The sequence below is a fragment of the Tasmannia lanceolata genome, unplaced genomic scaffold (genome assembly GCF_043159265.1).
Source record: "Tasmannia lanceolata isolate RefF3 unplaced genomic scaffold, GAP_Taslan_0.1 ptg000015l, whole genome shotgun sequence".
Lineage (NCBI taxonomy): Eukaryota > Viridiplantae > Streptophyta > Magnoliopsida > Canellales > Winteraceae > Tasmannia > Tasmannia lanceolata.
Genome location: NW_027518692.1, coordinates 46194128 through 46218686, shown reverse-complemented (window position 1 = coordinate 46218686; position 24559 = coordinate 46194128). Strand labels below are relative to the sequence as shown.

The following is a 24559-nucleotide window of genomic DNA, read 5'->3' as shown; positions in this document are numbered from 1 at the left end:
GCAAAAACCACCTTCAAGGACACCCCTATTGGTTGATTTTCTGCAAGGTGCATTTATGGTGGCGCCTTAAAAAGTGGAAACCGTGTTGACTTTGCAGAAATCAACCAATAGGGAATACGAGCTCCCTTGAAGCTGATTTTTGCAAGGGCGCCCTTCATTCTATCATTCCTCTTAGAATGGTTGGGTTTGTGACTTATTATCTCCCCAGATTCCTTACAGTTGGTCCTGTGAATTCATCAATGACATATGATATTCATTCTAAATAAACAGCATTTTTTGTGCAATGTTCTGCAATTATTAGAATTTGCTTGTAGTTAGATAGTAAGAAGTTGATTAACAGGCTAACTTGTCTAAAAGAAAATGGAATAGCTGATGAATTGTAAATCCCAAAGATCACCTGCGTAGGGAGGCCTGTTAATGGGTAATACTGCCAAGCTGTCAAAGAAAGTCGAAAGAAATCGAGAATGAATAGTCTTTTGGATACCTGCAAAAGAGGAAAGTCCCAACTTCCCACAAGCAGTCTCCTCTAAAATAGAACTCGACAAACTCCCTCTTAAGAAAAAGGCTGGTCAGGAAGAGAAACGGTATCCTCGCCTGGTAAAGAGGAAAGTTCCAACAACCCCACCCCGGGGGTTCTCCTAAGAACTACAGATTACAATTACAGCCACAGTTTTTGCATCCAACAATAACAGATCTTTGCACAATGGTTACACAAGAATGAAATAGATTTCAATATATATTTGAACAGAACATCATCTAGTCGCACTGCTCCCTCCAACATTTGGATGAGGAATCAATTTCTAGATATTGGATAACTCATATCAGCTTCACCTACAAAACAACTTTTCTTCAACAAAGACTAATTAAGTTCTGGATATTGGACAACTCATGTAGGCTTTACTTACAAAACAAATTTTCGCCAATATATACAATGGTGTACTCTTCTAGATGCTATGATCCAATTCTGTTAACAAACTTGGGATGTTAAAACACATTTCCTTCCACGAATATATGAAGGGATGCCTAGCTCGTCAGAATTCACCCGAGGACCAGCGAAAACAAATTTGTACATCTTGCTTTTTCTTTTTCTAAATGGTATGGAAGAGTTCCCACTGATAGCCAAAAATTTACAACCTCAAGGACAAACTGTTCTGATGCCTCTCAATCCTTCAAGCATTGAAAGATCCAACAGGCTTCATAAACCCTCACTTCTGACCTGCTCATCTAAATTGATAGGATCACCAAGCTTTTTTCTAAAGACAAGGCTTTACTGTCTCAGAGGACTTTTCTTGTCTAGCAACCATCCTGTGCTTTCTACACTTTCATTATATGACTTGCAATGACAGCTCGGTATAGATTTTCTATGAATGGGCATGGAAGTTATCATCATCCAAGTTATAGGCACTCACTCCAAATGAAATTTGGCACTATACTCTCTGGGTACCATGGTAGGGCTTTTGGCTTTGAAGGTTTTAAACTAATTTTTGCATTGCTTGTTACTGAGATCCCCTTTCTAATCCTATCTTCAAAAGGATAATTAAGACAGGAGGAAGAATTCACTTTAGTTTCGCACTTCCCTCCCTCACACCATTTGCAGCAATTTTATACTGCCAGTAGAGTTCGCAGCAACAACCGTGTTAGACTTCCCTCTCCAGCAGACACTTGAAACGAACTGTCCATTATCATCACCTGTCTCTTGCCCACTAATAGGATCAATGGAGCCAAACTTGTGAGAGGTTATTGGCATAGGGAGAGATCTATAGTAAGAGTAAACCTGAAAAAAAAATACAAAAAAGCATTACAAAACCAGACCCTATTTCGTAAACAAGGGCAGCAAGAACAAGCATGTACATTGCAGACAAGATATTTTTCTCTCAATTAGAAACAAGATCATAAAATTGTTTATTTATACGTGGGTATGAAAGGCATGTATCCCCGCACCATAGATCTGACCAAGCAACATAGGAATTATTTGTCATAATTTAAAGTTGAAATATACCTCATTTGTCTCTGAGCCGCATGCTATATACCCATCAGAAACAGATAAACCCACAAAATTCTGAAGAACCAAAAGGGAAAAGTTAATACATAACCAGAACAATAAAAGAAATGCTCCGAATGAAAAGCATGTATAACAAAGCATCCAGTTAGTAGACAGCAAACCTGCAAATTTGTATGACCACTCAAGGTTGAGCTGCAAGCAGTGGTGGATAACCCACTAGAAGTGGTCTTGTTCAGATCCCAAAGCTTAAGCGTATTGTCGGTGGATGCGGAAACAAGTGTATCTGCATCTAAGAATTTCACATAGCTAACAGCTTTTCCATGCCCCACCAAGGTACACCAAGGGACTCTAGTATGCCGAAGATCATAGCAGTAGATTTTGTAATCAGCGGTTCCAAAAGCCAACAAATGGGAGGAGTGAGGGGAGAACTGAACGCAACAGACATTGGCAACATTTCTTATCGTGTTGATGCAGTTTTCCTGCCAATTATTAGAGAATCACAATCAGTACGTTGCTTATAATTTTATTCATAGAACACTTGCATGAAAGGATGAGACCTACCTTTAAAGCTGTTGAAGATAGAGCCTACTATACGAATTTAGTCATTAGAATAAAATTTCTTTTATTTATTTGATAGGGACATACTTGAGTGATACATTATAAATGTGATGAATTCGTGGGGTGGGAGCTTTAACCCACACGAATTCTTTCATCTCCTTTTCTCCCTTCCCTTCATCTTCCTTCTACTTTTTCTCTTCCTCTTTTAAATTTGCATGGATTAATGTTCTTAACGTCAGCATGGTATCATAGCCATAGATCTGATCTTGGGTTCTTCGTCTTTTTTTTTTTCCGTTTCTTCTTTGGCATCCACCTTCATTGGGGATAGCATCCAAGAAGAGCCATTAGATTAGATCTTGCTTTCCACCTTACTGGGATCACAACTTTATTTTATTATGTCTTTTTCTTTGAAGACTAAGATCTGATTGTGCATTCACCATTATTGGGGATTGCAATCCTAGATCTGGACTAAAAATCTGATAACCTACACATCAAAACCCTAGATCTACCTTCTACTGACTTCAAAACTCTTGATCCCCCTCCTACATATTTTGAAACCCTAGATCTGCCTTTGAAACTCTTGATCTCCCTCCTACCCTTCAAGACCTAGATCTATCTTCTCGCCAATTTGAAACCCTTGAGCCGTCACCATGCCCTAGATCCACACCATAACTAGATCTATCTCATCTACCCATAAATCTACTCTAGATCTAATCCCATTCCTCCTAACCCTAGATATCATAGATCTACCCTTCTCATGCCTTGGTCTAGCCTAGATCCCCCATCCCCAAACCCAACTCTTTCTCCTCACCATTTCGAAACCCTACAACCCCCATCCTCGATCCCCAATACAGTAATTCCCCTTCCATTACTTGTGGACCCAATCCCTCGTGGGTCTCGTGGTAATCCATGGTGTTTAAAATAACCACATAAGTTATACTCCTTCGTGCTACTTCAAGGAAGTTTCTTTTCACTCCAATTTAATTATAATTAACAAATCAAACCGATGATGGTGTGACCTGATTATTAACTCATTCAAGAGTAATGAGCTGTATCCTTGTTATGGACCATTAGGCAAATGAACGGCTTGTTGCACTGTGCCAAAGTGGACTGTTAATGAACTGTCGTGCCGTGGATAAGGATTAGACTGTTACTTGACTCTTGTGCCACAATGGATTCTTTATGGACTGTTAATTGACTGTTGTGCCCTAGTGTTCTGTAGTAATGTTGAGCTGTAAACATGGATTTAAATTTCGGTTTCGGTGGGGAACGAAACCGATTTTTTTTTCCAAATTTTCGGTCATTTCGGCCGAAATTGAAACCGAAATCCGAAATTTGAATGATTTCGGACCTTCGGATTTCAGCCAAAATTTAAAACAATGGGCGTAAGAGGCCAGCTGATGACCGTTAGTGGACTGTTTGTGCGGACAGCAGTTCCGTCTTCTTCATGCTGATGCCATTTGTGCTCCTTCTGCGAATGTGCTGTTTTTTATTGGCATCGGATGCTTTTCTCTTCCCAATTAAGTGGTTTGTGATACATCATTTTTACCCTGTGAAGACTGTTAGTTCGTTAAAATCCTACTGCTGGAATTGTGTTGTCCCATTTGCACTCTGCCTATATTCTTGCGGTCCACAATCCTTGCATAGTGAGTTGTTATCGTGCCTTACTTCCGTGGCTCACAGTAAACCTTCTTGCATGGATCTTCCCACCATACAACTCACTTCCATAAGGTTAAATGGGACAAATTACCTACAGTTGGCACAGTCAGTCAATGTTAACTCAATTTCACAAGAAGAAAAAAAGTCACTAAATGATGTCGGACCACAACGTTCAAAAAAAGAAAAAAAAAAGTGGTGTTGGACCACCTAAGTATGATGAGTGACTCTGTGAGAATATCAAATCATGGCATTGTTGTAGAATGTTATGGAACCAAAAATCAGTACTAATGTCATGTTCTTTTTTTTCTTTTCTTTTCGTTTCTTTTTTTTTAATGGCTTCTAATGTCATGTACGTAGATAAAGCTAAAATGATTCCGTGCGTACGAACTCTTTGAAAATATCTTCTAGTTTCAACAAGGGAACAAAAGCATCAATGAATATTACAGTGGTCTGTGTGGTATGCCGGAAGAATTGAACGTCTATCAACCAGTGAGAGCTGAGCTTGAAATCGAAGCAAGAGGAATGCAAGGCTGCAAAATTCCTCTCTGGATTTGGTCCTGAAATCAGTTCTGTCCATGGGCAAATCTTGGCTAGCAACGAACTTCCTTGCTTGAATAGTTTCTACTCCCGCCACCAATGGGTTGGCCTTTCCTCTTCCTCTTTCAAATCATCTTTAAGTAAGGAATCTACCATGACATCCTCAACTACTGTGGACGGGGCATGGTCATTGTCACAGTATCTATGATCATGGTTAAGGTCGGGACTTAGGGAGGAAGAACTGGTGGATGTGGACATGGTGATAGAAAGTGTGCTCATTGTGGAAGAATGAATCACTCGTCTGATAAATTTTGAGACAAATTTGGGAAGCCTGACTAGGCTAATATTCAATCGATGGAGATGATAATTTCCAACACGGATCCACTGAGACTCAACCACTGACACCCCCGCTCGTAATTCTGTCATATTCTCTCTGGAAGATTATGAAACGCTGCTAAGGATTTCTCAATCATCTATCGCATGGGTAATGTTCCTCTCCTTGTCTCTCAGTTTTATTCCTCTAGGACAATTGATCCACCCGTTTCTAACCATATGACTACTGACTAGTGAGTCGTTTGCTACTCATTCCCTTAATCAGTCAAGTTATCACTCTTCTGTCACTCTTGTTGATGTCTCCCTCGCACCCATTGCCAGTCAAGGCAGTATGTGCACCACAAAGTCCCTTTCCTTAAAGTTTGTTTTACATGTACCTAAATTTCTTTAAATTAATTGTATGATAGTATGTTGAAAAAGTATCTTGGTTTTTTTTTTATCTTGGTTAAGACGAGGAGGATGACTGGTGGAGGGGTTGATTCAGAAGGTCACTACTATCTCGACAATTGTTATCAAATCCATTCAGTTTCGTCTGGAATGGCGGAACATTTTGTTCTGGAATTGCAAAAAAGAACAAAGAGCAAAACGGAATTCTTTGCCCAAAATTTTGTTCTGTTCAAGTCATTCCAGATGAAACAGAATGTTCTCAATGAAGCTGTGCAAAAAATACTGAAATTTTCCAAAAACTTGGTTTCGCAGTATTTTTTGGGTTTCCTTTTTGTCCTCTTTCTAGTGATGGTTTTCTAGGCATTTGGGGGCCATGGGGCGGGGGGGGGGGAGGGGGGGGGTTGTTAAAACCCATCAAATCCCCTCATTTCACTCTTTTGAGAAATCCAAAATTCCCCTAAAACCTTAACCCAAGCTTGAAGACTACCTATTTCTTGTCTTTTTCTCGTGCAACTTCTTCAATCGCATTCTACACTAAGGGGAGCATTGTTTGCATAAATTGGCTGACTACACAGTGTAGTGAGCCAATTTATGCAATGTCCCATTGTTGATCATTGGAAAGGTGTTCGACTCATTCTAAGGTACCTCAACAAAACACCATGAAAAGGACTTGCTCAAGAGAAGAACCATTAAAAAGTTGAAAGCTTTTCAGATGCAGACTGGGAAGGATCACCTTTGGGCAAACGACCAATTATTGGTTACTATACATTCATTGCAGGAAATCTATTTACTTGGGCAACAAGAAATAAAACGTACTTGTGCAATCCAATGAGAAAGAAAAGTATTATGTGATGGCTCACACAACCTATGACTTAAAATGGTTAAATACAGTGATGGAAGGAATGGGATCTGTGGTTCCTCAACCTACGTTGATGCACCACAACAATCAAGTAACTATATACATTGTCAGCAATCATGAAAGGACCAAACATATTGAAATTGATTCTCATTGTCTGCCAAAAGGTCATCGATAAAGTGATATATGCATCAGATGTAAAATCCAAAGATCAAATGGGAGACATTTACAAAGGCACTTGCACGCAGTTGATTTAGAACTATTTGCTCCAACGTGGGAGACTGTTCAAGATATCTATGTACCAACTTGAGGGAGACTGTTCAAGAGAGGGCCCACTATTTGAAGTTAGAGACATTAGACTCAAGTTTCTGTTCTTTTATTTCATGAGGCCCATCCCTGATAGCCCTAATGGCATTAAGTGGTGCACTATAAACATGAAGAATTCGTGGGGGTGGAAACTGTATTTTCTGCCAAAAGATCTCGTATAGTTCTCAGAATACACCTACTTGCAGGCATTTTTGCAAAGTCGTTCTTTTACCACCCACATGAATTCCTTCTTCACCCCTTTCTCTCTCATTCCCTTCTTTTCTTTCATCCCCCTTTCTCTCTTCCTCTTTTCAATTTACGCGGATGAAGGTTCTAATGTCAACACAATCCATGGCCCAATTTCTCAATGATGAAAAATACATAAAAATTCCCACTAAACCAAAGCCTAAACTGTTAGGCTTCATGAAAATTCAAATGTCAGTCCATATATTGATTTTTTTTCTTTTCTTTTCTTTTTTTTTTTGGTTATTTTTCTGGTCTCATGAAACAATCTTTGGAAACAAGATATTTTGGTCAGACTGAGAAACCTCAATGGAATGAATAAACACCAGCTTTTTAAATTAAGGACATAATAAATTACATATTGCTAGGACATATCCAACGTAGGCCATTGGATGCTCCGGTGAGAAGAGGCGATTCGTGCCAAATTGATGGAGTAAAAAGAGGTAGGGGCAGACCGAAAACAACTTGGGTAGAAACAGTGAGGAAAGACTTGATAGCTAGGAACATAACAGAGAACATGAACTTTGATAGGATAGAATGGAAGAAAATGATCCATGTAGAAGAACCCAACTAGAGCTATGATTAGAGCAAGGTAGATTCCTTTCACCTTCTTCATGAAATTTTTCTAAAGGATTCATTTAGCCGACCCCAACTAGTTTGGGACAAAGGCTTTGTTGAGTTGAGTTGAGTTGAGTTGAGAATAAATTACATATTGCAGATCAAACAACATTTTTCATGCATAGAAACTATTGCATTAACATTTAGGATATTCTCCAGACGATTTGGTGTTTTTTTTTATGACAGGATATCCCCACCCCAATTTTTAGGGCGGGAATATTCCCTATGGATGCACGCAATCACCCTTAAACCACGCGCATTGGGTAAGCCCGGGGGGGATTCGAGCTCGTGTCAATGGGGAGCATACCCATGACTTTAAGACAAAGAGCCACACCCGGGTTTAGATGACAGTCTCACAACCCTTTTATTTGGAAAATCAGATATCTTCCTCTTTTAAAGAAGAATCAGTTCTTTTAGTTATTTTTTTTTTCAAAAATACAAATTTGTGGAGTACTGAATTTCGTGCAGGAGGAAAGTGTAAATATGTGATTAGGAGAGCTTGCCTCGTTAATGCTCCAAAGTTTAACTGAACAATCATCACTGCCACTGGCTAACTTCGTTGGATCGACTTGAGAGAAATCAACAGACCAAGCTCTCTTTTGGTGCTCTATGTACTGTGAAAAGCCTTGGCCGGTGCTTGCATCCCATAACTGCATGCCATACAAGCCAATCAAATCAGATAGCCATGCAAGGAAAATCAGTCAAGAAAAAGAAAAGAATCGCAGGTTCTCTAAGTAATTATCAAAACCGAAGGACAAAAGTCAAAGTGGTTAGATAAAAAATAAGAAACCAAATAGACCAATGCTGGTCCAAAGCATCAGTTTTTGTGGCATCATATGTTGCAGAATATGCAATCATACCAACAAGACCTAGTGTTCTATGTCAAACTTAATTCATCTAGCACCTTGAGCATTCGCTCCGAAACAAACATCCCATGCAGATTGATGGTTGTATGATGGGTTCCGTGTATAAAAAACTCGGCTCTGGAATGTGGAGATATATATTGTGTCCGCATGGTGATGAAAAGAAGTATAGGGTCTGTATGGTTTTACATTAACTTTTCAGGTTAAAAAATTGTCCAGTTTTACTACATGATGGAATTTCGCCTTTCTGTATAAATCCAGATTCTTTTACACAGATGCAACATTGACACAATATTTACAATTCCATTCCTATGTTTTCCTAGTCAAATGCTACAATTTGCACTCTGTTCTCCTCGTGAAAATCCTCCAAGAAGAGAGAGAGAGAGAGAGAGAGAGAGAGAGAGAGAGAGAGAGAGAGAAAAGCAAGAGGAATAGAGGAAAGGGAAGGGAGTTAGAGTAAACCACATGGCTCACCCGCAGCCAAAGGAATGATGGCAGTCGTGAGCCTTTAAATCAGGTCATCATCCTGCACACCCTGGCTGATGGTGGAAGAAGTGGTGCCAAGTCGGAGCTTTGAATTGTAGCCAGCTCCAACCTATGCCTGCACCTAGCCAGCATCTCGGATTTCCTGAAGTACTCAGGCTTTGATTGCCTCCTGAACCAGCTAGCTCAGATTATGATTTGCCAGTAATGGCATCAAGAGATACGAGCATCCCCAGAATCAAAGGTCACCATCAAGTCAATGTTGATGATTGAGACTACCACCAGCCACATTGCCATGGAATTGCACTATGTTATTTAAGGACTCTCTCCAGATTGGGTGGGAGGCCCTCAAGAATGCTTTACAAGCACATCAATATAATGGAACCGTGAAATTCCAAATCCTAATGGGGATGTTCTCCGTGAGGATAACCGGATTTATTTTATTCTTGGATACGCTTGTTATCCTCCTTTACATCCAGAACAGCCCCAACGGTTAGGGTATACTATACAAGCAGGGCAGCTGATCCAAGGATTTCTATCCCCATGGAGAACAGCCCCAATACACCCTTGTTACCCATTCTCAACACGAATCACACTCTTACCATTCTCTTAGTTTTCTTTTTTTAATTACCCCCTTTCTTCGTCTAAGGGACCATTGAATGAGGAAACCTTCACCCAGATATACTATCCCCTCCATTGCATCATATGCCCACCACCTTTCTCCAAGACATCACACACACTTTGGGGGAGCTGGTCCAGAAATTAATTGGCAAAATAGACAATGCCCCAGGAAGCTGCTCATAATCATGCTAACGGGATTCTCCACAACTGGAGATGGGGACAACATTGGGACTGCACAATCTGCCTTCAAGCTCCAAGAACGACAATAGATCATGATGAAGTTCAAAATAAAGATGGGTTTTTCATGTGTGTGTGTGTGTGTGCATCTCTTTCTTTATAGAAAGATAAAAGGCTTAGGTTACCCATTCACCACCAGAAGTACAACAGAAAAGAGAGAGAGAGAGAGAGAGAGAGAGAGAGAGAGAGAGAATAAAATACCAGGAGATCTGATTATAGTATAAGAATCTCAAACAATGAGAGTCCCTTAAAGAGCTGGCTTTTGATGTCAAATACCAATTGGTTACGTTCTTTCCTTATTGCCCAAATTATGGCAAATGAGGTGATGAATCACATTAGCTTGCCACTTTTTCCGAATGCGCCAATGATCCAACTTTTTTTTTTTTTAATTGACAAATATATTTGTACCAGCAAAATTACAATGGGGACCAGTAGTCCCACTAGATTTACATAGTATGAATTACCCATGAGCATTCTCCTTGGCCCAAAAGAAAAACCCATTACCCCTTACATTACCCAATAGCCTCAATTTAATCGAATCCCGCAAAAAGTGCTAAATTTGTGGGACCCCCAAGTCAAGATCGTGACCTGCCACGTCACACCGATTTCTCCACTGCAATCTGCTGCAAATTCGATTTTCAAAAATCCCACTCGAAGGCCCAGAGCTATTGTGCGCCCCTAAGCGTGCACGATAGCCACCCAACATCATCATCCGATCTCCGGCGGCCTCCACCTCGAACCACCACCAAACACGGACGGCTCCCCATTAAAAATATATCAAATTCTTCCACCATCTTCTCTAAAACCTACTTCCACTAACCCAAAATCATCCCATCCAAAAGTATACTCCTAGCCCTAACCATAAACTGTAATCATATAGACTATATTACTCCCCCACCTCCTTCCCCAATCAACCCTAAACCTAACCCTAACAACCCTAAGGGGCTGTTTGGATACGCAGATTTTAGAAACCAGGTTTTTAGTTTGAAAACAGTGTAAAAGAGGGTTAGAGACGAGAAGAAGCGGACCAGCCGCCGTTTTTTGACTCATTTTTTACTTCTCTCCCTTCTTTCCATCAGCAAGAGAGTAGAAGATCCTCCCATTTCCTGGTTTTAGAAATCTCAGGTTGCAGGAGAGATTTTTAAAACCTGATTTTCTTGCTTAAAATCCAAGAAACGCTGCCAGGACAGCACACAGCAGCCTGATCATGAACCCTCTTTTACACTGATTTCAAACTAAAAACCTGGTTTCTAAAATTCGCGTATCCAAACGGCCCCTAAAACTCTCCTCTTCCTCCTTCAAACCTTAACCTTACAAGGTTCATTGCCACTATCCCCAACCTCTCTCACTTCCATATCCAACCTCCTTTTCCTCTGAATCTGAACACCCTTTTCCTTACATCGGCCCCTTCAACAGCCTCCAACAACTCCCCCATCCATTTTCTCCATCAACCCTAACTAGATCCAGCCCATTCACCATTAAATCTGGCCTTCTCGAGCCCAGCTCCGGCCATTCCGCCCTATATATGGCGCCCGGCTTTCCATGACCCCCGGATCCGATAATCCACAGCCTCTACGGCCTCGCACCGCCTATAGTTGGCCTTCCACACCTCCAGGTCTAGTACCCCACCGGCAACCTTCACGGTTTTCCCCCGCTCCGGATCCATGTCTTCAGATCCGGCCTCCACGGCCCCCAATCCAGCCTCCACGGCCCTAGATCTAGCCACCACGGAAAAGCCATGTTCCAAATCTGGCCTCCACGGTTCCCAATTCGGCCTCACTACTATCTTTTGCCAACCATGGGAGAGACGGTAAAAAGAGGGTTAGCAATGGGGAGAGAGAGGGAGAGAGGGAGAACGAGAGAGAAAAGGAGGGAGAGCGAGACGAGAGAGAGGAAGATGTGGGAGAGAGAGGGGACGAGAGAGAGGAAGACGAGAGGGAGAAACAACCTCCCTGCCTAGGCCGACGGCCAATGATCCAACTTTTAATAAGATTGCTAAGAGAACCCTGTTCACTTGAAAACTATCTAGAATGCAAGTCCATGGGCCATGAGCAATTTGACAGTGAATAAGGAGATGATTAGAACTTTCCTTCTCAGATTTGCACATGACACATCGGTTGGCCAATCCAAATCCTTTTCTTTTCAGCATATCAATGGTGTTAATGTTTTCAGAAATAGTGGTTCAAGCGAAAGCCACCACACAAGGAGGGCTAGGGCCCCACCAAGACAATCAATCTCTTTGGTAGTGTCGGATCCAGAAAAGTTCTGAAAGAACGACTTGGAGGAGAAAGTTCCATTCGATTCGCATATCCAACATTTGTGATTGAGCAGAGATGGGGATGTATAGATCTGATCTAACCATTTCACCAGTTTAAGAAAACAAGTGTCTTTCTAGGCTTTAAAAAATCTACGGTAACTTTGGAATTCACCCACCTAATGACTTATGCTACCCGGGGTTTCTGGTTGGTTGCAATTCTGCATCAGTTTGGATGGTGAATACACGGCAGGTTGTCATCGATCCAATGGTACTCCCAAAATCCGATATCTTTGCCCTTCCCGATGCAAGGTCTAGTACCTCCAGCGAGATCTGGTTTGTTGCAATTCTGCATCAGTTTCGATGGTGAATAAACAGCAGGTTGTCATCGATCCAATGGTACTCCCAAAATCCGATATCTTTGCCCTTCCCGATGCAAGGTCTAGTACCCTCTAGCGATCCTCCCTTCCCGATGCAAAAGTCTACATAACAATTCTCAATATTATCTAGGCTCTGAATTTGCATGAAGTAAACTATTTTATTGGATATTGCAGTTTCAAATATGAGCTCATGGGCTAGAAAATGGCAAGTCCAATAACACAAGTAAGAGGCTCACGGGCCGAGTCACCTACAACCAAAGCTCTTGTTCTATAAAGAAACATAAGTGGCTTGCTTGTCAGCCAAGTCAGACTGGGATTGGCAACCAGCAAGCAGGCTCCCAAGTCCGAATATTTGAACAATGATTAAATATAAACTCAGATACCTGCTTACATCATTTGAGTTTTGAGGAATCACTCGCAGTAATGTCAAGGATAATAAAAAAGAGTTTTGAGTATTGTGACTAAACTGAAACATAGAGCAAAACTACCACAGGCCAGTGTCCAGAATACATAACAGAGGTTGATCTTTGCACGTGTGTATACCTGTATGAAAGTAGTCTACAATTATGTATGATTGGGAATTTGAATTTTCATCCTATTCCTCATATGTGAAGATAGTACATTAATTTTCCAGAGGATACACTTTTGAACAAATCAGAATAAGAACATTTCTTTATGAGAAAGAGTATCCTACAATAGCTTGATATACCATAGCATAAGCTCCTCTCTCTCTCTCTCTCTCTCTCTCTCTCTCTCTCTCTCTCTCTCTCTCTCTCTCTCTCTTTGAATGGTAGCAAAATTCATTCCCGCCGACCCCAACTAGTTTGGGACAAAGGCTTTGTTGAGTTGAGTTGAGTTGAGCAAATTTCATTCCCAAAAAAGATGACCAAGGAAGTCTCCCCGAAAGTAAAAGAGATGAGATATACGATCAGAGAACAATTAAAAAGAACAAAGAAAGACAGATATCATGGACGCAAAAAATCGAACAACTCCAAGCCTAGCTATACCATAGCATAAGCTAGAATCACCAAAAAATATAACCACAGCAGACATATAGTGGATGTTTTCAGTAAGCAAAGTTTAACGCACAACAAATACAAACCTGAACCACACCATCATAATCAGTTGAAGCTAAATAGTTCTTGATATAGCTATTCCAGCAAACACAGCTGAGCTTAGATTTGTTTGACATCTCAATCACTGGATAATGAATATTAACCGTGTCATTTAGTAGTGAACCGAACTCAAATATTTTAATTTTCTTTGATACCCCGGCAGCAGCAAAGTAGTCCTCATCCCGGTCAAAACTCAAAGAGCAAATAACATTTGCAGAGTTGAGAAGATCTCCATTCCTTAGAGTACCACGCACTTCAAATTTACTACACCTAGCATACTTGCATATACCATCAAAAAAGGATCCAAGGCGATCAGTAGAGCACTCCTCAACGTCATTTTGTATTGGAGACAATCTATCTTGGTTCTTTAGGACGGTTTTATCTGAGCGTGGTGTGGGGTCACTTTCAGGCAGCTGAATCTTGGACCTCATGGAAAAGTACGCATTTTCAAGTTGATTGATATTCCTCATCAACCTTGCCTCATTCATCCGTGACATGGATGGTCGAGAGACTACCTCTGAGTGCAAAGGGTCTTTACGAAGGTATTCATCTGAGATATTATTGAAGCCCTTATTTCTCTTAGAAAGAGATTCAGTTCTCAATGAGTGCCTTTTCTCAACTTCTTCAATGTCAGAATTTAGGCATCCGAGGTTTTCAACTAACCTAGAAGCCTCCTTCTGCTTTTGCTCTTTCAAGGATTCGAGGAAATGCAATAACAGCTCTGATTCGGCATCTTCTTCATCCACGGATATTGATAACTGATCTCCAAAGGATAAGTTTTGAGCTTCAAGAATTAGTTCAGATTGTAGGATTTCCCTGTCATACACAAAATTCACAGAATGGATATCAGATTTCCTTACAAAGTATATGGGTTTGTCACATAATTAAAAATATAGCAGCACAGAATTACTAAACCTAAGAAATGACATCTTTTTGCCTAAGAAACACATTAACGCTAGTTAGTCTGAGTTGATAATTATCAGTGGCAATTCTCTTGATTTCAAGTTTATGCAACTTCTTCAACCTATCTCTGTTGAAAAAGTCCTGAACTCCTGGATCCTGTTGAATCGGTGATTCGGTTTTAATATACCATTTACTAATGTTATCTCTATTCTTTTGATTTTGAGTCTCTAGTTAGTCTGAGTTGACTAGAATCAAGGGATTCCATTTAAAATAAAAAAACAATACCAATAATAATAGAGAAAATTTGTAATGAATCATGACGGTCAAGTCCCAGCCCGACCAAAAAAATGGAAAAAAATTGAAAGAAGAAAAGATAACACTTCTGTAGAACAATCACCCTTTTTCTTTTACAATGGTCATCATGACTGAGTAGTATTAACTCGGAAAAATTTCCTGTTACCTTGACCCTTAAAGCATTGTGTAACGACGATATCTTGGTTTGAAGGAGAAAAAACATCTACAACGCTTGCATTTTTTGACAAAGGAAACCAAATAGGAAGCTTCTTTATAGTTTATACCAGAGTTTTCACAGTTATAAATCCAAAATTGCAAATCAAAGTCCTGTATAATATAGCTATTAAATTCATTGCAATATTCTATCGAAAGAAAAGACCAATTGCAATCACAAATGTCTTCCAATCACAAGATTTGCTATTCCTGGTAATCGAGAAAGATCATGCACATGCATCTCCAGAAATGATATTATCAAGAAATGAGGTTCAAAGTCTATAGGAAAACAGGTTCCATTCCATCTAGCAAAGAACCACAGACTGAAGGCTTCTCTCTAGGGGTGCAACTCGGGTCGGGTTGGGTCGGATTGAGGCCAACCCGAGCAACCATTTGGTCAACCCGAACCCGACCCGAGTTCCAACCCGACAAGGTTCAACCTTACCCGACCCGAGGAACCCTTTTTGCCAACCTGAACCCAAACCCAACCCGACTTCAGCCCGACCCAACACGACCAAACCCGAGATTTTTAGCTTAAAAAATTAAAAAAATTATTAAAAAAGTCGGGTTCACTCGGGTCGGGTTGCCCAAGCCCTCAACTCGGGTTGAGAAAACCCAACCCGAACCCGACCTGAACTCAACCCAACCCGACTTTTTCCCAGGTTGAACCCATCTGGTTTGGGTTGAGCCCGCCCAAGTTGCACCCCTACTTCTCTCATGTGATACAGTCAGTCATAAATTTAATAAATTTAGAACTCATGTACTAGGCTTCCACTGTGAAAATTCAGCACTTGAACCATAAAAAACTAGACTAAGGGGCCGTTTGGATACGCGGATTTTAGAAACAGGTTTTTAGTTTGAAAACAGTGTAAAAGAGGGTTAGAGACGAGAAGAAGCGGATCAGCCGTCGTTTTTTACTCATTTTTTACTTGTCTCCCTTCTTTCCATCAGCAAGAGAGTAGAAGATCCTCCCATTTTCCTGGTTTTAGAAATCTCAGGTTGCAGGAGAGATTTTTAAAACCTGATTTTCTTGCTTAAAATCCAAGAAACGCTGCCAAAACAGCACACAGCAGCCTGATCATGAACCCTCTTTTACACTGATTTCAAACTAAAAACCTGGTTTATAAAAATCCGCGTATCCAAACGGCCCCTAAATGAAATTTCAATTTTGCCCCACTTTCACGCATGTGTTGAGTTGGAAACTACTCTTATATTTTAATTGCAAAGATCTCACTCGCTCCTGTCTTTATGTGATTCATTTTCAAAATATTAGTTTGAAGTGGAACTTGCCCAAGTTGTCTGCATTCACATAATCACATAAGAGACAAACAAAAAGTTGAGCCAAGTAGACAAATAAAGTGCAAAACAAATAAAAATGAACAAAATCTATTTTGAGCTCGATGTCAGTAGATCCATCACTAATTCTATATTTCATCTACAGTTTATTCACGAGAGGTAAAAAATATTAAGATAATTCATCTCTAGGTGGAATGAGAAGGTTCTAAGAGTGCGCACATCTACGATCCTGAATAAATCGAATTCACCCAAACAAATTTCCCTCCTAAAAAAGGGACAATTTTCACCCAAACAAATGTATGCATTCAGTAAGATACAACGTCTAATACCTTGTCTTAGGACGAAAAGAAGGCTCTGGATGAAGCAGCAACAGACAGAAACCAGCCGCCTTGGGATGTTCTGATAGAAATTTTGGAGGAAAAATACGATGACCTAGATCAAACATTGCTCCAGCATGCGCCTCCAATGTTTCAAAACAGCAAAACAGCTGATGGAGAACAGACAGAGTTAGACCAACAACCATGCATTCTACGTACGAAAGTTGATCAGCAAGCAACAGTATACATGTTTAAAAGAATGCTATAAGTTGGAGATCGATTACCCTAAATATTACAGAAAATAGACAGTTGTTCTAAGGTGAAACAAAAAAATGAAAGAACAAAACAGACAGCATCACAAGAAAGTTTGCTCATCAAATTAGTAAACAGTAAACACCAAGTTGAAATGATACCAAAGTGATTATTTTTAGAGATAGCAATAGAAGGTTTATTAAAAAGAACAGAAAAAACAAAAGAGTGGATGTACAAGATGACCCCAAAAAAAATAGAAAATAAAAAATAAGAAACTAAAGATCTATTTTAGAGGTAATGCAACCCCAATATCATTATGTAAAGCAGCGGCAGTACATTCCTCTCAACACCCTTCCTAAGGAGTTCGCTACATCGTTAGTGCTTCGCTGGATGTGTGTAAATTGAGATACTTACTCAAATCAAGAATCTCCGATATGAAATCGACTAGTCCCCCACGGACCAGGCTCAATCACGATGCCAAACAAATTAAACTCGGGAAATCAACTTCCACCCAAAAGAGAACCCAAAACTTATCTCCAAAAATTCAAAGGCTTAACAAAAGTGGAGAAACTTACATTTCAAGGATCCACCATTTGAATGGACCTAGAAACATTTTATCTCCTCCAAATCATTTCTAGAAACACCATCAATGTTTCAGGTCCAGGTCACTTGAAAGTTCCCATCATAATTCAACTTAACCAAGTTCGTCGAAGGAGGAAACCATTTAGATATTACCCATAATTGAAAATTCTGTTTCAATGGGCACTGTTTTTCTTTTGGAATGGAAGGTTTCGGCATTCTGCCCCTTTCGGTGTTCCATTTCGAGATAGACATGATGAAGCTAAAAGTTTTAGAATTAGAACAAAGTACACGAACAACGCAAAAGGCAAAACATAACCACCACCCCCACCCTCTTCCCCCCTCCCCACTAAAAAAAATACAACACCCCTAGGGATGGTTTTTCAACTAAAAGGAATATAACTTCTCTAGGAAAATATGGTAAAACAGAAACAGAAACAAAAAACTAATCGGAGTAGACTGAAAGTTGAAACAAATGGGAATCAGAATGACCAGGACAGCCCAGATTATTCGGAACTGACCAAACACAAGCCGACACATTCCGATGCAATTTTTCTTTTCTTTTTTCCTTTTTTTTTTGTTGAATGACAAAGAAGCTATCTATAAAAAAAAGTGAAAGGGCGGAGCCTGGAGACGGAGGTGATCAAAGTACATAAATGTGAAAAAAGAACGACCAAACGATACACAGAGAAAGCAACTAAGTTAAGGGGTAAGAGAATCAAAAGTCTCTAATCCAGTTTTGTCTACTTTGGTTCTAAGTTCTAACAAGCCGGCATGCATAGCTATTTGTGAAGTGCTAGGGATGTTGGAATGTAACTGGATGACCCTCTGCTCAATTGTGGATCTCCTCAATCACGTCAATGAACCTCCAAAGAAAGCTAGAAGCCTAGAACACAGCTTCATCCATCGTATGACATTAAGAAATCTCCTTCCACAATCAATGAATCCAAGTCATCTACCTTTACCAAGTGGCACTCGGTCAATAAAGCCTTGAATTTCACTTATTTTGAGTCATTTATACACAACGGACTAGAGAATGCAAGCATGGTGGCACCATCCGCCTTTTCTTACAATGCCCCCATACCCACTAGGCCGAGATTCCTTGGACTGGATCCGTCAAATTTTAGTTACATTTTACCAGGTGAGGTGGAGTCCATCTAGAGAGGGCTTACCGGAAGAAACCTTGATATTTCTAATCTCTGCCCACAATCTACGGATAAAGGACTCTGATATACCTTGAAATATAGGTAGAACCCTTGCCCGTCTCATGATTGTGGAGAAAATATGTCGCTTGATTGTATGAGCACTTCTGGATGATCTTTAGAATATGCGCATTTTCCTTTCCTACAACAAAGTCCAAATGACCGCTCCTAATGCCAAGTGTTATAGGATCTTTACTCTTTTAGTCTACGAGGCATACGCCCATTCTTATATCACATCTGTTGTGTGTTGAGGAAAGACCCATAGCACCTCGAAAAGGCAAAGCACATTAGTCCATATTTCTCTGGCGAACCTGATGGTCTACTGATTCACTTACAGGTAGCGGCTAAGCACAGGGGCGCAATGATCTATAATAAACATCTTCCAATTAAAAAGGTTATCAACAGTTAGGATCTTATTTAGACATATCATCCAGGCGAATGCACAAACTCTAGCTGGGGTCGGAAACCTCTAAGTTCTGCTAGCTGGGGAGGAAGACATATCAAGGGTCATCCACTTGTAGAAAGAACGAACAGAGAATTCTCCCAACCGGTCCTAGACCCATACTCTCAGGTCTTCTCCTTTGCCCTTGATGAAAGTCGAGTCTAGGATCTCCATTAGTAGTGAGACCTACTATAACTCTCTATCGAAGAAGTTTCTGCGAAAGGGAATCCTCTGACTGACTTTGCCATCTGCTCTAATTATTGCTTCTCTGGTCATCCACTCCGTCTCTGATGCCACCAAGTTCAAGTTTGAGAACCCCTCTTTTAAAGCCCTTTTTGCTAGTCCAACGATCTATCCAAAACTTAACCATGTCCCCTTTGTAAACTTTGAAGCGAATTCCTTTAAGGATGTTCGGAAAGCCCTACATAATATCCTGCCAAATAGTAACACTCGTGTTTCAATAACAATCTTATGGGTTCCATCAGCCAAAGCTAACAGCATATTTCTTTTTTATCACCATCCTCCATAAAAGTGCTTTGTCCTCACATCACAACCATTTGTCGAGTAAAGTTATCTGTTCTCTAAATCAGCTCCTCAATTTTCATTTCCTATTCCAAATTTATTTTCACACAACGTGTTGCTGCCACGTGGCATCAGCTCCTCAATTTTCATTTCCTATTCCAAATTTATTTTCACACAACGTGTTGCTGCCACGTGGCACCCCCTCTGCATTCCGATTTTATTAATTATATATAATCACATCTCTTCCCTAAATGAGGAAATAAATAATCTCCATAGATATCGCGCAAGAGAAGAATTCCAAACATCAAAGAATTCGTCCCATAAAAGGATTCCAAACGCATAAGACGCGTGTCAATTTCTCTATATCACGTTTTTATTTGCAAAAAGAGTCTTTTCCCTCACGCAATGTTTCCTATCATGGAATCTCAAAGAAGGATTTTCACGTGATTTGTTTCCATCTTTCTGAAAGGAAGCGTGGATTTTCGCATGAATTTTTGGCAATAGCCAAGCTTATCCAAGCTTTTGACATCTCTCTCTCCAACCCTCCATCTCTCTCGAGCCTCTCTCCCTCTCTGTTGATATCCCAAGAACTTTTCCTTTTTATTTTTTTGGGTAAAATTTCCTAGATCACGGAGGTTCCATCTTTTCCATCCAAATCAAAACCTTACAACCTCTCTGAAACCCCTCTCTCTATCTCTCTCTACAGCCCTATCTCCTCTTTCCCCCAAGGCGTCTGATTTTGCTGGATTATGTTTTATTTCGATTGAAGGGAGGTCCTCTTGATTATTTTCACATCCTTATCATCCAAGCTTCAATTCTAGCTATTTGGTCATTGAAACTTCACTTCATGGTCAGGGCGGTAAGACATCAAATACATTGTGTTGTTGTTAATTGAGGAATGGAATCCCTAATACATACATTTCTGTTTATCTGAAGTATTTATGGGTGTTGTCCATGGATCATGCCCGCCAACTGTTAGATGGGATGCCTGACAGATGATAACTAGGTATGTAATCTGTTGGCATATCTCCATAAATATTTTTTGGTATTAGCTAACCATAGTGGTTCGATGAGTTTTTTTGTTTTTTGTTTTCTTTTTATTTTCTTCTAATATGACTATGATCCATAGTTATCATCTTCAGTGCTCTCAATTCTGTCCATGTTAAGTTTTTCTAGGTGTCGATTGATCATGGCCCGCCAACTGTTCGTTCTAATGCCTGACAGAAATTAAATGACATCAATGTAATCTCTAGGCATATCTCCATCAATATTTTTAGGTATTTACGACCCACAATAGTTCAGTGAATTTCTTTATTTTTATTAATAGGTTATATAACATATTATTCCTTTAGCATTACTGCCTTATTTGCGTACAGGGGGGGTTCTACTTCGTTATGTTGTGTGAATTATCTATATGATTATATACATTGAAAATGGGTTTGTTGTGTGGTTTTCCTGGAGATTGGAATTGGTGTCTTTGACAATTACTAACACTACATTTTAGGATGGCATGACTGGATCAACATTTTTTCATTTGTTGTGTATTTAGAATCAGATGATTTGTGCTCAAAACTTCTTATACCATATTTATTTTCTTTCTTAACATACACTCTGATGAAGTATAGCTCCATGATTCTAATGTTGTAAAGAGACATTGGCATATTCCTTGAGAGAGAGAGAGAGAGAGAGAGATTCCATGCTCAATTCATGTATTTTGGGATTTTTAATAACTTCATATATATGATGGATATATGATATCTTCCTTATATCTACAAGCTTAGTAAATTACAAAGATTCCAGGATCATGTATATTCTACATTTTCTGAATCTGTCTGATATAATATCATATTTATTCCACATTATTGGGATTTGTAGAATCACATTGTATGATTTATTTTAGATCATACATTTCAGGATTAGATATTTGTCCTTTTTCCATCTTCTCGCCTTAACTCTTTAATTTGGGGGCTTCATTTCAGGTCTTGCAAGGAGAAGATGCGGGTTCCAATAGTTGTTGGAGATCAAAAAAAAACTCCCTCATTTGTATCCCACTCCATTCTTCCCCCAATCTAATCCTAATTCGAGATTCATTTTCTTGTATATATCAATCTTTCTTTACCAACCATACCTTGCTTTATAACGAAATGAATAGTTGAAGATGTATTCTTCTTTTATGGGCTAACTAATCATTAGTGGGTGTGCATCTTACTTATTGGCTTATTGACTACCTTTGTCGGTGAGGTGCTTCTGCTATTGCAAAACTTTCAAAAGAAAAAAAAAAAAAAAAAAAAAACTATCCCCTGCTCTGTCTTTGGTGAGATACATTGGCAGTTGCTTTGCCAAGCTATTTGGGACATTGTTTATCAACTTCGGTTTCTTCATTCATAACTTGATAGTTGCATTTTCATAATTGGAATCAAATCATCTGTTCCAATTGCCACTACTCCCTTTGATCAAGAAGTGAGAGCTATAATAAGCCTGCTGATTGATACTTTTCATTTAACCACCTCATCCCTAATTGTGCTCTATCAAATAAAAAACATGTTGAAGCACCATCATCTGTACCTAACTAATCTATCCTACTTTTTTTTTAACAATGTTACTCCGACTAAGCCATCCTACTGTGGAGGCCTTTTCTTTTTTTTTGCAATCGCATCCAGATCCAATAAATGTTCGAATTGCACAAGAGGAGATGTTTTGGATTACACAAGAACGTAAAACCTCAAATATTTATTTTTTGTGTTAGTTGCAAGTAAATGCATCTTATCTTTCCTTTTACTGATTTTCTTATTAATTAATTATATATATATATGGAAGAATAGTAATTCAAGCACGTCTAGCTTCACATCTTTTTCAATTTTCTGTTTTTTTCTATATAAATTAACATTCTAAAAAAAATTATAAAGCTTTCTTTTTTGGGCCTCCCCGTGCATCGCACGGGACTGCAACTAGTTAGCATGAAACCTAAACCCACATCCTTCCACTTGACCAGATGAAATCTCTTTTTGTCCCCATAATCATTCCAAAGAAAATTTCTTTTAAGCCACTCCAATCACTAAGTTACACTAATAGGGCATTTAAAGATGGACAGGTAGTAAATCTGTTAATTAGCCTAGACTAATTTGATCAAAGTGATCCTAACCCCAAAGAAAGCAATTTTTTTCTTCTAGACCTGCATACGTTTCCGGACCTTCTCTATGACTAGGCACCAAAGAGACCACAGAGGTCTTTCTCAGCAGATGGGGGCCCCAAATAAATGTTAGGTAACTTTCTAGGTCTACATCCGAGGATTTTGGCGAGTCTCTCCTAATCTTCACCTCTTAAATGTATACTATACCCATAAGAATGGGTTTATTAAAGTTAGCTCTCTAACCCATCACCGCCTCATAATGCTGAAGCACCCCTTCAGATTCTTAATTTTGCAATACTCCACACTACTGAAAATCAATGTGTTGTCTGCATATTGGAGGTGTGTCACCTCCGCCCCTAAGTGTCCCATTCTGAAGCCCTCAACCAGCCCGTTTCTTTTTACTTTACTAATCATTCTGCTTAAAGTATATACTACAATTGTGAACAGGAAACGCGAAAAGGAGATCACCTTGACGCAGTCCTCTGGAGGATTTGAAGAAGCCATAGGGTGAACCATTAATCATGATCAAGAACCATGCTGAAGAAATGCATCTATAAATCCATATGAATTTTGCATGTTCATCAGAAGATCCAGACACCTCAATTCTACTCTATCATAAGCTTTCTCCATATGAATTTTGCACACCGCCCTTTCGATCTGACTGCGGGAATAGAATTATATGGCCTCATTGGAGATCACAACCCCATCCAGAATCTGTCTTTCTTGAATAAAGGCACTTTGATTAGAGGATAGAACTTTTCGCAATAATTTCTTTAACTTGTCGGCCAATACTTTGTATAACAACTTGTACACACATCCCACTAGACTAATAGTCTAGAAATCCATTAATCCATCTGAACCATCTTTCTGGGGGATGATCACAATAAATGTAACGTCCATTCCATTGGCAAGATGAAGACCTCCATGGAATTCCTCGAACAGGTTCAACTAGTTTTTTTTTTCACAATATTCCAACAAACCTGGAAGAAATCTTAAAAGAAACCATCTGGCCTGCAGGCGCGATCTCGCTCAAATGAGAATAGGCCAGTTCTGATTTCTTCTTCTGAAAAAGCTGCTTCCAAACTATCGATGTCCATTTGATCAAGCTAGTTGAAGGTAATCTCTTCCTGGGAGGGGAATCTTCTGTCCTCCAATGAATATAGCTTCTGATAGAAAACCACAATTTCTAAAATTATCTTCTGCATTTTCATTGCATATTTCTCCGTTGATCATCAAGGACTCAATTCTATTACTTTTCCTTCTGGCACTAGCAATGCCACGGAAGTACGCAGTGTTCTTATCGCCCTTTTTTTAACCAGTTTGCCCTAGATCTCTGTTTCCAATTGAGTTCTTCCTGCAATATCAACCTATTGTATTCTCAGCCATTGATTTCTGGGATATCACTTCTTCTTTTTTTGACAAGGTCCTCACTTCCTCTAACTCCAACTCCTTGAGATTCCTTAGCATCTCATCTCTCTTCTGACTATCCCTTACACTATTTTCACGACTCCATCTTTGAAGTTTATCTTTCACAAATCTTATCTTTTGTCCTATCCTCACATCTGTCATGCCAAAAGCCTCAGCTTCTCTCCATCGCCCAGAAAGTCTCTCCATCATCATAGGCTCCTCCAACCAAACAAGCTTGAACCAGAATGGGACAGACCCCAAGATTCCATTCTTGAGTCTAGAGTATAGGAGAGTGATCTAAAACCAGTTTAACAAATTGGAAAAGGTGAGGGAATCGATCCATCCATACCGGGCTAATGAGAAACTGATCCAATCTACTTCTGCTTTGGTTCAAGACTCACGTGAAGTGATACCATGACAAGGAAAGGTCAACTAAGCTATTCCTGCAAACAAAGACGGAGAATGCCCTCATACTAGCCGAGATTCGTTTACATCCAACACATTCGCTGATGAATCGAATGGTGTTAAATCCCCTTGATACACCAAGGAT

At 39.7% G+C, this 24559-nt stretch overlaps 1 protein-coding gene across 2 annotated transcripts in view; it reads right to left on the bottom strand.

Annotated features, from left to right (window-relative positions):
- Positions 1-707: 707 nt before the first annotated feature.
- Positions 708-24559, bottom strand: part of LOC143891554 (protein SPA1-RELATED 2-like) — a 31800-nt gene continuing 7948 nt past the window's right edge. For both annotated transcript variants that reach the window (XM_077396047.1, XM_077396048.1), the window contains exons 3-8: positions 16488-16645; positions 13440-14268; positions 8003-8149; positions 2164-2481; positions 2000-2059; positions 708-1774 (exon numbers count right to left, since the gene is read on the bottom strand). In XM_077396047.1, coding sequence (XP_077252162.1) covers positions 1583-1774; positions 2000-2059; positions 2164-2481; positions 8003-8149; positions 13440-14268; positions 16488-16645 — 1704 coding nt within the window. In that variant the 3' untranslated portion in view covers positions 708-1582. The remainder of the gene's footprint in view (positions 1775-1999; positions 2060-2163; positions 2482-8002; positions 8150-13439; positions 14269-16487; positions 16646-24559) is intronic.